The following is a 12,921-nucleotide window of genomic DNA, read 5'->3' as shown; positions in this document are numbered from 1 at the left end:
TATTTGTGTATCTTCACATTACTATGTTATCCATTTATTTTCTTGTCCATTCTGCCTCTGCCCTCCCTCCAGACTACCTGAAGTTTAGCAGTGACTATAGCTATGCGGTGGTCGGCGGCACCAGCAGTGCAAGGGGCATGCGGTCGGCCTCCGAGCTCCGGGACTTGATGGACACCCTGCAGCGCAAGAAGACTGCCCTGGAAAACAGCCTGAGAGCCAATGGGAACGCAAACCCCTCCTACTTCAGTGTGACACAGGTCAGCTCTATTTATTCAGGTTTATTAGTGGCACTCTGTTTAAGAGGTTTTCCAGTCTTTGCAGTTGACCTAGATGTTTGTCTTAACCAGGCTTCACCCATTATCCCTGGACTCATTCACTTCAATCTACTGAAGCTTCACCATTACATTCTGTGTATTAATGTGCATTACACATTACAATAAGGTGGCATTTTTTCAATATTTCTATTCCCTTTTCCTTTTCTCAGTCCCCCCCAACAACACCCATCACAAGTCCTGCCACATCCTCGTCAGCCTGTCAGGAACAGACAAGGCGATTCTATGGCTCAGATCGTCCACCCATGTCTTTGAAATCTGCTCCCCCTCTTTCCCCTGGACGTCGATCTGACCCTTCTTCCTATCTGGCCTCCCGCACCTCCCGCAACCAGGAGATCTTCAGTGTCGGTGACGGCCGCCGACTGCATAGCCAGAGCTCCTCTTCTTTACTGTCCGCGTGGAACGGTGGAGGCTCTTCAAGTTCGGTTGCTGGTATGGATGGCTCCCTCGTCTCTCTTCCTCCCTCCTCCTCATCGCGCACTCCATCGACAGGAGGCGCAGTCAGCATGCCCTCAAGCCCCCGCCTCGGACGTCGCAGCTGTGGGAACCAGGAGCCATCGCCCAGCAGTCGACCCAGGAAATACTCCGCGGGCTCGCTGAATGGGATGTTGGGAGGAGGGTATAGCCGCTCCCTGCCACGCCTCTGCCCCTCGTCATCTCCTCATGACAACGGAAGATTGCTGACCTTGTCAACGCTTCCTCCACGACGATCGGATATAGCTGGGAGTCACAGGTTTAGTAGAGACCATTACAGCAACATCAGCCAGGATGCGAACCACTATGGTGGTTCCAGCAGGAATCAAATTCCAACCACAAATCAGGGAGAAGGTGTTGTCTCTATCTCCCTCTCCTCCACCAAGAACTTGCCTTCTACCACCCCCTCCATCTTGACCACAACAGCCCCACCTGATGTGACCATCCCATCCAGAGCAGGGGGCTCCTCATCCCCTCGTGTGGCCAAAAAGCTCAGTCTTACTTCCTCTAGCTCAGTCGGCACCATGAGCTCCACAACCCCCAGCTCTCCAGACACAGAACAATTTGCCAGCCATGGAGTCGCCCAAGGAATGGAACAGACTTTTGCAGAAAAGGAGAGGCGAGGGGTCAGTCATGAACTCAATGGTGCCCTGGGGCTTGGTCATGGAGAGAGGAGGTCTTCGTTTGGAAAGGCGGGGCTGGAGCCTCGGATGGGGTTCGGCGATAGAAGGCCGTCATTTGGAAAGGCAGGAGTGCCTCCACAGGGGGGGTTCAGGGAAAGAAGGGGTAGTATCAGCTCACTAAGTGGGAAGGAGGAACTGACTGACTACCACCAGCGCCAAAAAGAGGAGAGACTACGTGAGCAGGAGGTGGAGAGACTGGTGAGTTGTTTGCAGATGTATAAAGAACACCATGGTTACTTCATTTCTTCCAGTATCTGTAAATTCACACTGTGGAAACATATTTTAATTTGATAGTTACAGTTAAGATTACTGAAGGTGGAAAGAAAAGGAATGCGTTTAGGAATGCCTCCCTCCATCACTGACCTTCTTGTCCTCTCAAACACACTCTCCCAGGGAGCTTAACACACAACTACACACACACACACACACACACACACACGCACACACGCACACAGTGAGGTTCACCACTTGCACAGATGCCTCTGGCAGTTAACCGTTTCATACAGAACTATTCTTAACCCCAGGGCTTGGATTGTGTGTGTCTGTGTGTCTGTGCGTGTGCGTGTAATGTGTGTTTATATCAGTCATCTGGAAAACCGCCCAGTGTGGTTCGGTCCACCGAAGAGCCACAGAGCACATCAGTCACTTCTCGGTCAGAGAAACGAACGTAGATTAGAGAGCAGAGTTATCGTGTAGCAGGTGGAAAAACATACAGATGCTCAACATTCTGTATAATGACAAGTGGATTCAAAATCCTTTCTCTCTTTGCGCTCAGAAAGAGAAGAACATAGATGAGTAAACTGGTTTCTTCTCTAACTGTGAGAAGTAGTTTTCTGGATGCCGTACAAACTGAACTGCTTTACAAACATCACTGTGGCTTTTGGCTAACCTCCACATGTTGTAGTTATGATATAAAGATGGAATGTCCTGCTCTGATCAGAAAGCCATTTTTGAACTTTTTAAGATGGAATATTTTATTTTTACCCCCGCAGTGCTGCGTTCCATTTGGTTTAGTCCTGTTATTTTTACTAGATGATATAAAAGACTGCAACCTCCTCTGTATGTAAATATGCATTGATTTGCATTTCTTTAATTAACTGTCAAAATGATTGTTACCTGAATGTTTGGAATAGCAGGTTCTAAGTAACTGATCACATCAGCTGGAATGTTAAAAGGAAGTCAGCAGCAGCATCAATGTCTAGTTCTCAAGCGGTGTCTGCCCTCTAGTGGTAGTACAGGAAACCTGCAAGGTATCACAAACTAGGTAGCTGATCACATTCCTAATTGTGCCATTTACAATGTGCAGCTTAGATGAATTTGGTGAGTTTTGGTGTGATATCAGTTCTGGCATTTCACCATCCAACATCTAAGGTTGCATTTTGTTCCCAGACATCAACAGCAGCTTGTGTTGATTGTGTTAATAGTTTTGAAACATGTGGTTGTTATTACCATGGGATCTGACAAGTAATGAAGAGAAACAAAGGATTGGGAGGAAGAATGATCAAGAGATAGAGTGAGATTGAAATAATACGATGGAATATAATGGCCACATTGAAGGAAAAAGAATCTGAGAGTTTGAGAATAATGTCATTATTTTTCAGAGTTGGTAATTTAATTTTAAAAAGTCACAAGATTGCAAGAATAAAGAAAAAAATGGAAATAGGAAATATGCAGCAAGAAGAACAAATGCTCTGTGAAGTTTCTTTCCTTCTGGATCTAAAATCTTGAAACAATCTCATTGTTTCTTGAGAGACTACGACACCCCTTTGAATATCATGCAGGTCTCTTACAGTCGAGCACCACCAAACATAATAGACATAATCCTCTGTGTAGTTCGTTCTTTGGAACAGACAGTTTCTTGCTCAATCTCTTCAAAGTCCTGATATTTGTAATAATGTGGTGCTGATGTGACAAAAGACATTTTTCATTGAAACAAGATGTTCTGCATTACTCAATTTAACGCTGAACTTCTGACCCCCCCAAAATGATTCCCAGTCTGACTTTGTGTTATATTACTAGAAATGACACATCAGGATTGAACATTTTACAGCCGGCATTTTCTCTTTGTGTCCACTGTGTGTCGGGCCAAAGAGCGAGCTCATGCTGCGTTTCCCAGCATGTTCCCCTCGTCTGTCTCCCCTCACATTTAGTTCTTCCATCCTTTTTTTATAGTGGTCACTCTCCCTGTTGTCGCTCTCCCGCTCCCATCTGTCCCTCAGTTGACAGCTGATTACTATAAGGGCTCCACAGAGGCTTGTGGCCATTAGAATAGAGCAAGGTGACAAACTGACACTAGCTTGTTTTTGTCTCAGCTCCTGGTTCATATTACACAGTACACTGTAAATGTCTGCTTGCGTGCATTAACACATAATGTACAACTGTAAAGTACATTGTCAAGCAATTTTATGTTGCAATTCATTATTTATATTATAGATTTCAGTTATTTTTTGCATTTAATTTCTAATATATCATGTTTAATAATAAATTTCATGCATGTGTATCGCGATGATACTTTTCCCTAGGACATATCTCTCCAGCCTTTCTAAACCAGCCGGTTACTGTTTCAAGATTTCACCTGGTTCCGATTTTTTTAAAGTACAATTCCCTGGAAAGTGTCTCGTTTCCTCGGAGGCAGCACACAGACACATTCCTATGTCTGGAGTCATGGCTTGTTCTCGCATACCCTTCCGATCATAGTTGACAGCTGTCCACTGCCCCATTAGCTCAAATACACACCCCGCCATCCCACGTTACATGTCTCCTGCCTCCATCTTTCCCTCTCTAATATTACTCACTCACACAGGCTCCTCGTGTAACTCCCTCCAGAGAAGCTACTGCTGAACCCTTAAGAGGATTTTTCCTCTCCCTGCAGCCTCTATAGATTCATTCGGGCTGGCTGAAGCGAGGGAGAAGAGAGAAGAACATAGACTTTGTAGTTGGGAAATGATTTACTAAGGTTGTGTGTGCAATGATATACAAGAATTGATAATGAGTATATTTTCAACAAAACAACAACAAACAAGACAGAGTGATTTCTGCGATGCTTCCGCAGGTAAACTGAGCACAGAATGCATGTTTATGAGGAAATGAAAATGGGCAAAATGTAGTGTTAACTGCTTTTAATAGAAAGGTTTGCGTACAGTTAGAAGTTGTTGCACTGTTTGACATCTGTTTGACATATCTCACCATGTAATATATTATAATTATTATTATTTGTGTGTTTTTATAATTTGGTGCTCACATGCAGCACCACTCCAGAGCTTTCTAAAAATATCTTTTTAATTATACTACATTTGCATACAATGTAACTAACGCTCGTGTTTATATGTGTGTGTTTGTCTCAGGAGCGACAGCGGCTAGAGACCATCTTGTCTCTCTGTTCGGAGCTGGGCCAGGCTGAGAGGGACTGCGGCGGCTCGACCTCAAGTCCCACCTCAGCTGTGGCAGATCTCCAAAAGATCAACCAGGAGCTCCAAAAGCTCCAACTGAACGATGACGACGACGATGACGCACCGTCTGTGTTTTCGGACTTCTCGGCTGTTATTGACACCCCGGGGAGCGGACGCGTGACCTCCCCTGGGTCAGAGAACGGTTTCTACGATGACGAGCTGCAGTGGCGAAGAAGCGGCCACCGAGACAATAGGGCAGAATCGCCCACAGTCAGTTTGCGAAGCTTTGCCCCCACACCTTCTCCACGTACACAGAGGACCAATGAGGTATAAGAAATAGGACATGTATTTGATTGTTTATTAGAATGCAGATGTCTGCTTTGTGTTTCAACAACATATACGGAAATCAATTGTTTTTGAGCTTTAGAGTCTCGTCTTCCCAAGTTGACATCTTTGTCAGCATCTTCAACGTGCATGGTACCTCTTTTTCTTCCAGATAAATTTTGATTTATTTATTTTACAGTCAGCTTCATGTGCCCACTCGTTCACTGTGAATTCTCCAGACTTGATCATGCTGTATTTCACCAGAGTTTTAACTCAGGGGCTTTAAGGAAAAACTCTGCAGCAAATGACTCGGACGTTTGCGTTTTCACATAAAACTCCTCTGGATAATTTCAGGAGATTATCTGGATCAGAGAGCAGCTGAAGTGATGGATGTAATTTGATACCACTGGAGATTATAACATGCCTATCCTATTCATTACAACAAATTACAAGTGAAGAGAAGAGTACTAGAACACTGGCAAGAGAGAGACACAAGGCTCGACAAGATGTTGAATAGAAGTGAAACTTTTTTGTTAGTATTTCTAGTTGTTTTGTGTCATTCTGTGGGGAAGCTGTAATGTGTTAATGGCACAGTTGCATTCAGTGCAAGACTGCGAGGGTTGCTCCTTTGACTTTGGTCAGCTTCTTAAAAGATTAATCAGGATTAATTGTGGGAAGTGTCGACGCACCGTGTTCTTTCTGAAAGACGAGGATCACTCCTCTTAATACGCGGCAAGTCTTGACACACATACTTCACATACGCAGATGTGAGATATTTACAGAGCGTTTATTAGATTAGAGCTGGTCGTGTGTGAGAACTTATAATGGAGAGCATGTATTGATGTGTATGAATACTGCCGGTGCTCCTTTTCCACTTTATGCCACTGATTTGTTACATTTGTGGAGTCATTGATTATTGTTACAGCTACCTATGAATGCATAAGACCTGTAACTCTGCTGATGATGTTTCCAGGCTCTGGAGGAAGCAGCTCGCCGCAGCAGACAGGACGTGAGACCTTCAGAGGAGGAAGTGAGGCAAGTGAAGGAGGAGAGGATCCAGGTTCTGAACAACATGGAGGAGCTGGAGAAAAAGATCAAGGAGCTGGACAACCAAATGGAGGAGTCTGCCCGAGAGGTAGAGCGAGGAGACAGCTGATGATATCTGTTGAAATAATTCATTTTGTTTGAAATGTATTCCTGAAGTCCTGGTTTTAAAGAGAAACATTTTCTCATGGTTTAGATCAGATTATGGTTTTTAGTCACAGATTGAAATATTTTTCTGATCAACAAAAAAATTGTTGAATATAACTTTAGTGTCGATTTATTAAAGACCTGAGAGAAAAACCTGAGAGGGAACTTTGCAGGATATACCAGGGGTTCAGTTTTTAAATAAGATTTTAATTCAAAATATTTAAAAATCACTTGACAGTTGGTAGCGCAATGTGAACAATGGAAATTTGTTGTTGTGACTTCTTGACTATGGTGGACCTTCATATTTAAATTAGTAGTTTCAGCTTAAGCTGTGTGCGTGCCAGTCAGTGTTCTCTCACACAGAGGACTTGTTTTTCACTCTAGTCTATAACTGTCACTCAGGCTTTGTTGCGTGCAAGAGCAGGTGCACCCACACCACTGCAACAGACTGAATCAATTAAAAGTAATACTGTATTTTACACTAAAATGCCAACTTTGAAATTAATCAACAGTACACATGCGTTCTGAATCTTGGGGGTCAATCTGAAGCTCACATTTTGAAGTGGGGCCATTACAGGTTTTAATAACATTAAGAATACACCAGGTCTTCATAACTCAGCTCTGGTGTTTGTATTTGTCTAAGGTGGAGGTTGAACGAGCGCTGGTGGAGGCTGAGCAGGAGTCAGAGGTGGCTGCTCTCCAGCAGGAAAAAGACGCTCTGGAAGCTCTTCACAACAAGATGGCTGACCTGGAGACCAAGTCCCAACAGGAAAAAGAAAAGGTACGCAGTGTACGCTATGTTGTTAAACAATGCAAGTAAGTAGGTACTTCTAAGAGACTCATAATGGACCACACAGAGACCAAGAGCCTGTTGAGAGGACACATGTAGAGAGGTTTAATCCACAGACTGATGCGTTTACTGATAAACACGTTTTTTAAAATTACTTTTGGGACAGACTGGTAACGAATAACGGGCAGAGGGCAAAACGTAAAAAAGTGTGTTTACAACCATAGACTGTATATAAAATGGAAGACGTGAAAGCTCCCCAACATTTAAGCCAAATCATCTCGATTGCCCCCTGGTGGCTGGCTACAGTATGGGTCATAAATCCCACCTCCCCTATGTTGGTTGATGGGAGATGGGTCAGACAAACATTTCTCAAAGGTGGATGGTTTCTGTCCTTTTAGGTAATTCTTATCACACTGGTGTACTTACATTTTCCTGTAACATTGGTGTGTGTATCACCTCAATAATGCAGCTCCAAGCCTTAGTATCCACCAAGATGGCACCTATATCAAAGATATATTGGCTTAATTTTTGTACAACAGGAGAAAGTGGAGTCACATCGTCCATCTCTATATATAATTTGTAGTTTAAATCAGCAGCCTGCATTTTGCTTCCCAAGGTGTGTGTATGTGTGTTTGATAGTGAAATTAATTAAATGTGCTACTCAGACTCTCAAACATTTTGGGGTCATGTGAATGACTGATAGGCGTTAATCCTTCTCATGCTCTCTCTGGTCCAAATATAAATCTGTTAATACTGCCCAGGGTATAGCGGTCACCAACGCTCCCATCTTAAACACACTGCTGTGAGGGACATACACACGTGTATGTGTCTGTCTTCATTTAATCTGGCTTTTCAGACCCCTCACTTTTTAAAAACTTGTAGTGTCTTAGGTTTCATTTCAAAAGGATAATATTGCAATTTTGATCACAAAAGTAGATGAACATCCTAACAAAAACATTTTCATGTAAATTAAGGGTCAGAAGAGAAAGAGATCCCAGTGTTCGATGTTAAGAAAAAATATTCTAAAAACCATGTCAGGTCATGAGTAATTGAGTAACCAATAATGGTAATTGGGTTGTAAGTGATGGTGTTTGTGCGTGTTTGCATAAATCAAAGATAGTACTTCTGAAATTTGCATCACAGCTTCAGCTTTATTTGCCAAATAGAATGCAACAATTCAGACAAGAAACACAAAGGATACATACATTTACTTTGTAGCATCACATTATATCCACAAAAGAGTGTCAATGGTCCTTCAACATACTTTTGAAGATGTTCCATATTTGGGAAACAGTTTCAGCCCAAACCTGAGAGAAAACTAACCGAGCCAGACAGGCATTTTGTTTTTTGTGTCCGAACCCAGCACTGCCCCTGATACACATGGTTATTGCTTGTTTTCCCTGGTCACGGATGTGTACGGTGGAAAAAATCTGTCCAGCCAACATGATCGACACAAACCTGAATATGTAAATAAGATGTAAATGATTTTGTTGAACCCGGCCTGGCCCAGGTGTCCACACTCCTGTGTGTATGTACGTGTCTGAACATGCTCTGGTTTGGCACTGTGAGCTTCTCCTCGGTTGGATTGAGTCTGACCCTGACTGTGAATATTCCATGCACCCCACATTACATAGAGGCACATAAAGTCTATGGTGTAACCTCATTGTGATGCTGAGTGAGTCAGAGGGAAAGAGATTTAACAGTTAAATGCTAAACTTGTGTTGAAGAGTAGTGAAGGTGAGTGCTTGTACAGGTTTTGGGTGTGTGCGTGTATGTGTGGTATTTATTGAATCAATCATTCATGTGTTAGTTAACCCTCTGCTGAAACATCCCATATTTCCCCTCCTTTCTCACCCATCAGTCATTTTCGTTAAACAATTAAAGGAAAAACTGCAGGAAACAGAACTAATGAAACTTTACATACCATCATCCCTCCTTCCTTTTTACTCCCCTCTCCATTTTAGCAGATCTTACTTCTCCAGCTTTCCCTCCCTCCCCTCCCTCTAGGCTAATATCGCTGACCCAGTGGCTGTAGTAATTAACTGTGGCTCCCCAGTCTAACTAACGCTGCCATCCTCTCTTTGTCCTGTGTGTGTGTGCGCGCGTGTTTGTGTGTCTTTGTAATTATGTGTACACGGCACATGTGTCCTTGTGTGGGCATGTGCGTGCCTTCATATGTGTGTTCACGTGTGTATGCGAAGGCGTGTGAGTTGCTGCAGGCAGAGAGAGGCAGAGTAGAGAGGTTGGCTCAGATTGTGTGTGAGCAGCGCTCCCAGCTGGACAGCTGCCCTGAGGCCACCAAGGAGCCCCTGCAGGAGCAGCTAGCCAGGGTCAGTACGCACTCAACACCTCACTCATGCATGCACAGGAAGATACAGCAGCGTCCAAAAATCTTTGACCACTTTCCCTTATTCAGAGAATGTGGAAAGTGAATCTCAGGCTTAATCTGTATGACTAAACAGTTTTAATCCCAGTCCATACAAACACGGCTGAAATCACCGGGCATGTCTGTGCCGGTGTAAACAGGAACATTTGGTTCTTAGTTGTAGATTGTTTAAATAGTAGCTCGTCTCAGTAAGCAGTTGTTTCATTATAAAATCTAGAATTTAACAACACAACATCTGTTAGCAAAGACAACATGGTCAGCAGCACTAAGTGTTGTGTTCTACACTGGTAGCCGAGGCTGATGCCGGTTGTTATCTTCCGGAAAGGGGTCATGTGATAGGAGCATAAGCAACGGCTACGTCTTGACCGAAAAGAGCCAATTAGCAAGTGGCTGTGAGTGTCTGCGTCACCTTTCCAAACATCTCCATTTCTGCCCGTCAGGACTAAAAACGTAGCCCCAGAGTTTTCTGTGGATGACAGACATATCAATAGCAGAGTTGATGCGTTTTCAAAACAAAGACCCATGGATCCATGAAACTATTTGTTGGCACGCTTACAAGCAAGAAGCAGCTGTGCTTTCACCCACTGGCAGCAGAAAACCAGAAACACCTGTAAAACACTGGTTATGCTTTGTAGTTGTCTGCATGACTGTTGAAATAAAACATTAGGTATCTGGTTTGTTTTGTCAGTGTATTAGCAAATGAGGAGGTGCTTGTTGGTACATGATTCCTTCTCTATTTCTGTTTTTCTCAAAGCAGTTGGAAAAAACGTTTTCAGGTAAAATAAAAACACACGACAAAGACTCGTGTATGACTATATTGCAGAATTATAATAATCACAACTTCTAAGCTGTCAATTTTCTAATAAAAAAAGAGTTTTCAGGGTTTTTTGTGTGCGTTTATTGAACATTTGCATAATCCTGTATACATGCATTCCTTTATCATGCCTGTTTGCCAATTCATTATTCTTGTGTGTCTGTGTGTGTGTGTGTTCAGGACTGTGAGGTGCTTGAGGCAGAGACCAAGCGTTTCGAGGACCTGGAGTTTCAGCAGCTTGAGAGAGAGAGCAGGCAGGACGAGGAGAAGGAAACACACACACAGCAACTTCTGCGAGAGATCGCAGATTACCAGCGCAGCTCAGTCACCCGCAAGGTGACAGCTGCCTCTTTGCAATTGACCCAACAACAATGTTATATTGTGATTTAAAATCGATATAGAAAACTCTTAACTTGGTATTTCAATGTATGTGGAAATCTATTTGAATGTAATGCAGCCTTTTTGAAATGTTTGTGAAGTAACAAACCATTGAACTGCACAATTTGGCTAGAAACATGTAACAAGCTTATTTTCCTTTTCAACTTCAGGAGCGACTGTTGACTCTGAAGAAGCAGGCCGCACAAATTACCCAGCAGGCTCAGCGGGAGAAGGAGAGCTTTTTGAAGGAGAGGAGCAACCTTGAATCAATGCTGCAAAGGGTACAAGGAAATCCATGTTTCCATGTGTATGCATGGGACTTTTCTTTGCTTCTGTGTATGATAAAAATATTCATAAAACCAACAACAGGTTTATTTGTTTTAATTCATTATTTTTATGTTTTGCATCCCCTTTGTTTCTGTTTCTTCTAGGAAAAAGAAAAACTTTCCACACTGGAAGGAAAACATGCCGACCTCACTGGAAGCAGGAGTTTCACACTAAGAGAGGTAGCTTTACTTCACAGCTGTCACAAAAGAAAATGAGAACGATGCCTCCTTTTGAACTATTTATAAAAAGGCAAGGGAGCCTCCTCTACTTTAATGGCTGAGTGTTTTCCTCTGTGCTTGCGAGGGTCCAGCCTCTATGGGTGATATGTGTGTCAGTCTTTTAATGACTGTTGCTGTGATGGCACCTCAGTTAGTTCCCCTCCAACAAACCTATAGACACGTTTCCATGGACACCGATGTTCTGATATTAACCCGATAGGCATAAGGTCAATAGCCTGAATATTACTGTCCATGGAAACATAGTCAGTGAGAGGGTGCAGTCAACAACTACACCCCTCCATCCCTCCTTTCCTCTTTTTCCTCTAGAATCCTCTGCAGCTTTTGTGTTGTTCTACTAATTTATCCCTCTACCCCCTGTTTCCTTCTTTGTCAGGATTGTCTGTTTAAACCCATGTCTTCCTTTCTTTGGGATGTTCCTGATCCCAAGCAAACTCCTTTCACATTGGATATCTGCCTTTAGAGTCTGCTGCCACACTTGCTAATTTATGTTAGTTAAATGTTGATTAAGAAACCTACTATGTGTATTTGATAGGAAATTGAAGTTGACACTTAATAATTCTATGCACATACTCACATATTAACCCTGAGGTAACCTTGTAAGAATGAGAATTGTCTTGTGTATTCCTTTCAATCATTGTTATCAGTGTAGCTTGTCTCTAATTGTCAATTGCCTGTTTTTTGCCTTGAAACTAAAAGTCTGCATCATTCTAACGACTACTTTGCCATAACATATTAATATGGCTATGCTATGCCTCACCCCTTCTCTCCTCCATTTCTCTATTGATGCTTTCCAGGGCTATGTCACAGTCAGTGAAATCAATGAGCTTTACTCACAACTTAGAGGAGACCCTAAACCCGCCCCCGCTCTGGCCAATGCCTCTCCTGACTCCGAGGCAAAGCCCTCTCCTGGCGAGGACACCCCCAAACCACTGGAGGATGAGGTGTGTGTAGCAGTGCAAAGGGCTTGCGTGTGTTGTTAGTTACACAGACGCAGATGATAAAAACGTGTGAAAGAATTCTTTTTCCTAATTTCCCTCCTCCTCCTTTGATGTTTTTCACTTTTCCTCTCTTTCCAAAGCTCTATTACTCTTCCTCACCTGCCGACTGTCACTCCTCTTCCTCCTCCTCCTCCTGCTCCCATCGAAATCCCCGCCCCTTCCCCAAAACCCCCTCTGTGCATTGGCCAGAGAACATGGTGTCTTATCGAGACCCCTCCCCTCTCCCTGACTCTCCCCCACCTCCTCTTCCTGTCAAAAAACAGCACCACCGCCTCAGCAAGGTAAAGTCCACTGTAGATATGGATAATTATTAATGTAGTTGTAGTGCACGATGGACATTTTTCACTGCAGCCATTTTTATATGAAATTGTAGGCAAACACAAAAACTAAATAAAAGTGCTGCTAAACAACTGCATTAACCTTTCTGTTGGTGTATAAGGTGCAGAGGCTAACTAGACCCCCAAATACAATCAAGCCGCACCAATTCCCCACCAATAGATGCATCGGTCCCCTTAATGCATCTTTTTTCATTGAGGTCCATCAACATTTTATGGATTTTTCTTGGCTCATGTTCCGTCCTTCCACCAGGTTTTGTG

At 43.2% G+C, this 12,921-nt stretch overlaps 2 protein-coding genes across 9 annotated transcripts in view; both read left to right on the top strand.

The window, feature by feature from the left end:
• Positions 1 to 12,921, top strand: part of phldb2b (pleckstrin homology-like domain, family B, member 2b) — a 40,518-nt gene that overhangs the window by 20,830 nt on the left and 6,767 nt on the right. For 3 of the 8 annotated variants that reach the window (XM_020087422.2, XM_020087425.2, XM_069512834.1), the window contains 10 exons: positions 73 to 257; positions 485 to 1,687; positions 4,834 to 5,205; positions 6,176 to 6,337; positions 7,037 to 7,174; positions 9,385 to 9,513; positions 10,564 to 10,719; positions 10,932 to 11,042; positions 11,193 to 11,267; positions 12,122 to 12,268. In XM_020087422.2, coding sequence (XP_019942981.2) covers positions 73 to 257; positions 485 to 1,687; positions 4,834 to 5,205; positions 6,176 to 6,337; positions 7,037 to 7,174; positions 9,385 to 9,513; positions 10,564 to 10,719; positions 10,932 to 11,042; positions 11,193 to 11,267; positions 12,122 to 12,268 — 2,678 coding nt within the window. Of the gene's footprint in view, positions 1 to 72; positions 258 to 484; positions 1,688 to 4,833; positions 5,206 to 6,175; positions 6,338 to 7,036; positions 7,175 to 9,384; positions 9,514 to 10,563; positions 10,720 to 10,931; positions 11,043 to 11,192; positions 11,268 to 12,121; positions 12,269 to 12,405; positions 12,744 to 12,921 lie in introns of those variants that run through there. The other 5 variants (XM_020087423.2, XM_069512835.1, XM_069512836.1 and 2 more) reach the window with 4 other exon arrangements.
• ctnnd2a (catenin (cadherin-associated protein), delta 2a) overlaps positions 12,738 to 12,921 on the top strand; it is a 282,204-nt gene continuing 282,020 nt past the window's right edge. Inside the window, exon 1 of the mRNA XM_069512837.1 lies at positions 12,738 to 12,764. The gene's annotated coding sequence lies outside the window, so the exon portion shown is untranslated. The remainder of the gene's footprint in view (positions 12,765 to 12,921) is intronic.

The sequence above is a fragment of the Paralichthys olivaceus genome, chromosome 17, assembly GCF_024713975.1.
Source record: "Paralichthys olivaceus isolate ysfri-2021 chromosome 17, ASM2471397v2, whole genome shotgun sequence".
Taxonomy (NCBI): Eukaryota; Metazoa; Chordata; class Actinopteri; order Pleuronectiformes; family Paralichthyidae; genus Paralichthys; species Paralichthys olivaceus.
The sequence above is the reverse complement of the archived record's forward strand: the minus strand, read 5'-3'. Positions and strand labels throughout refer to the sequence as shown.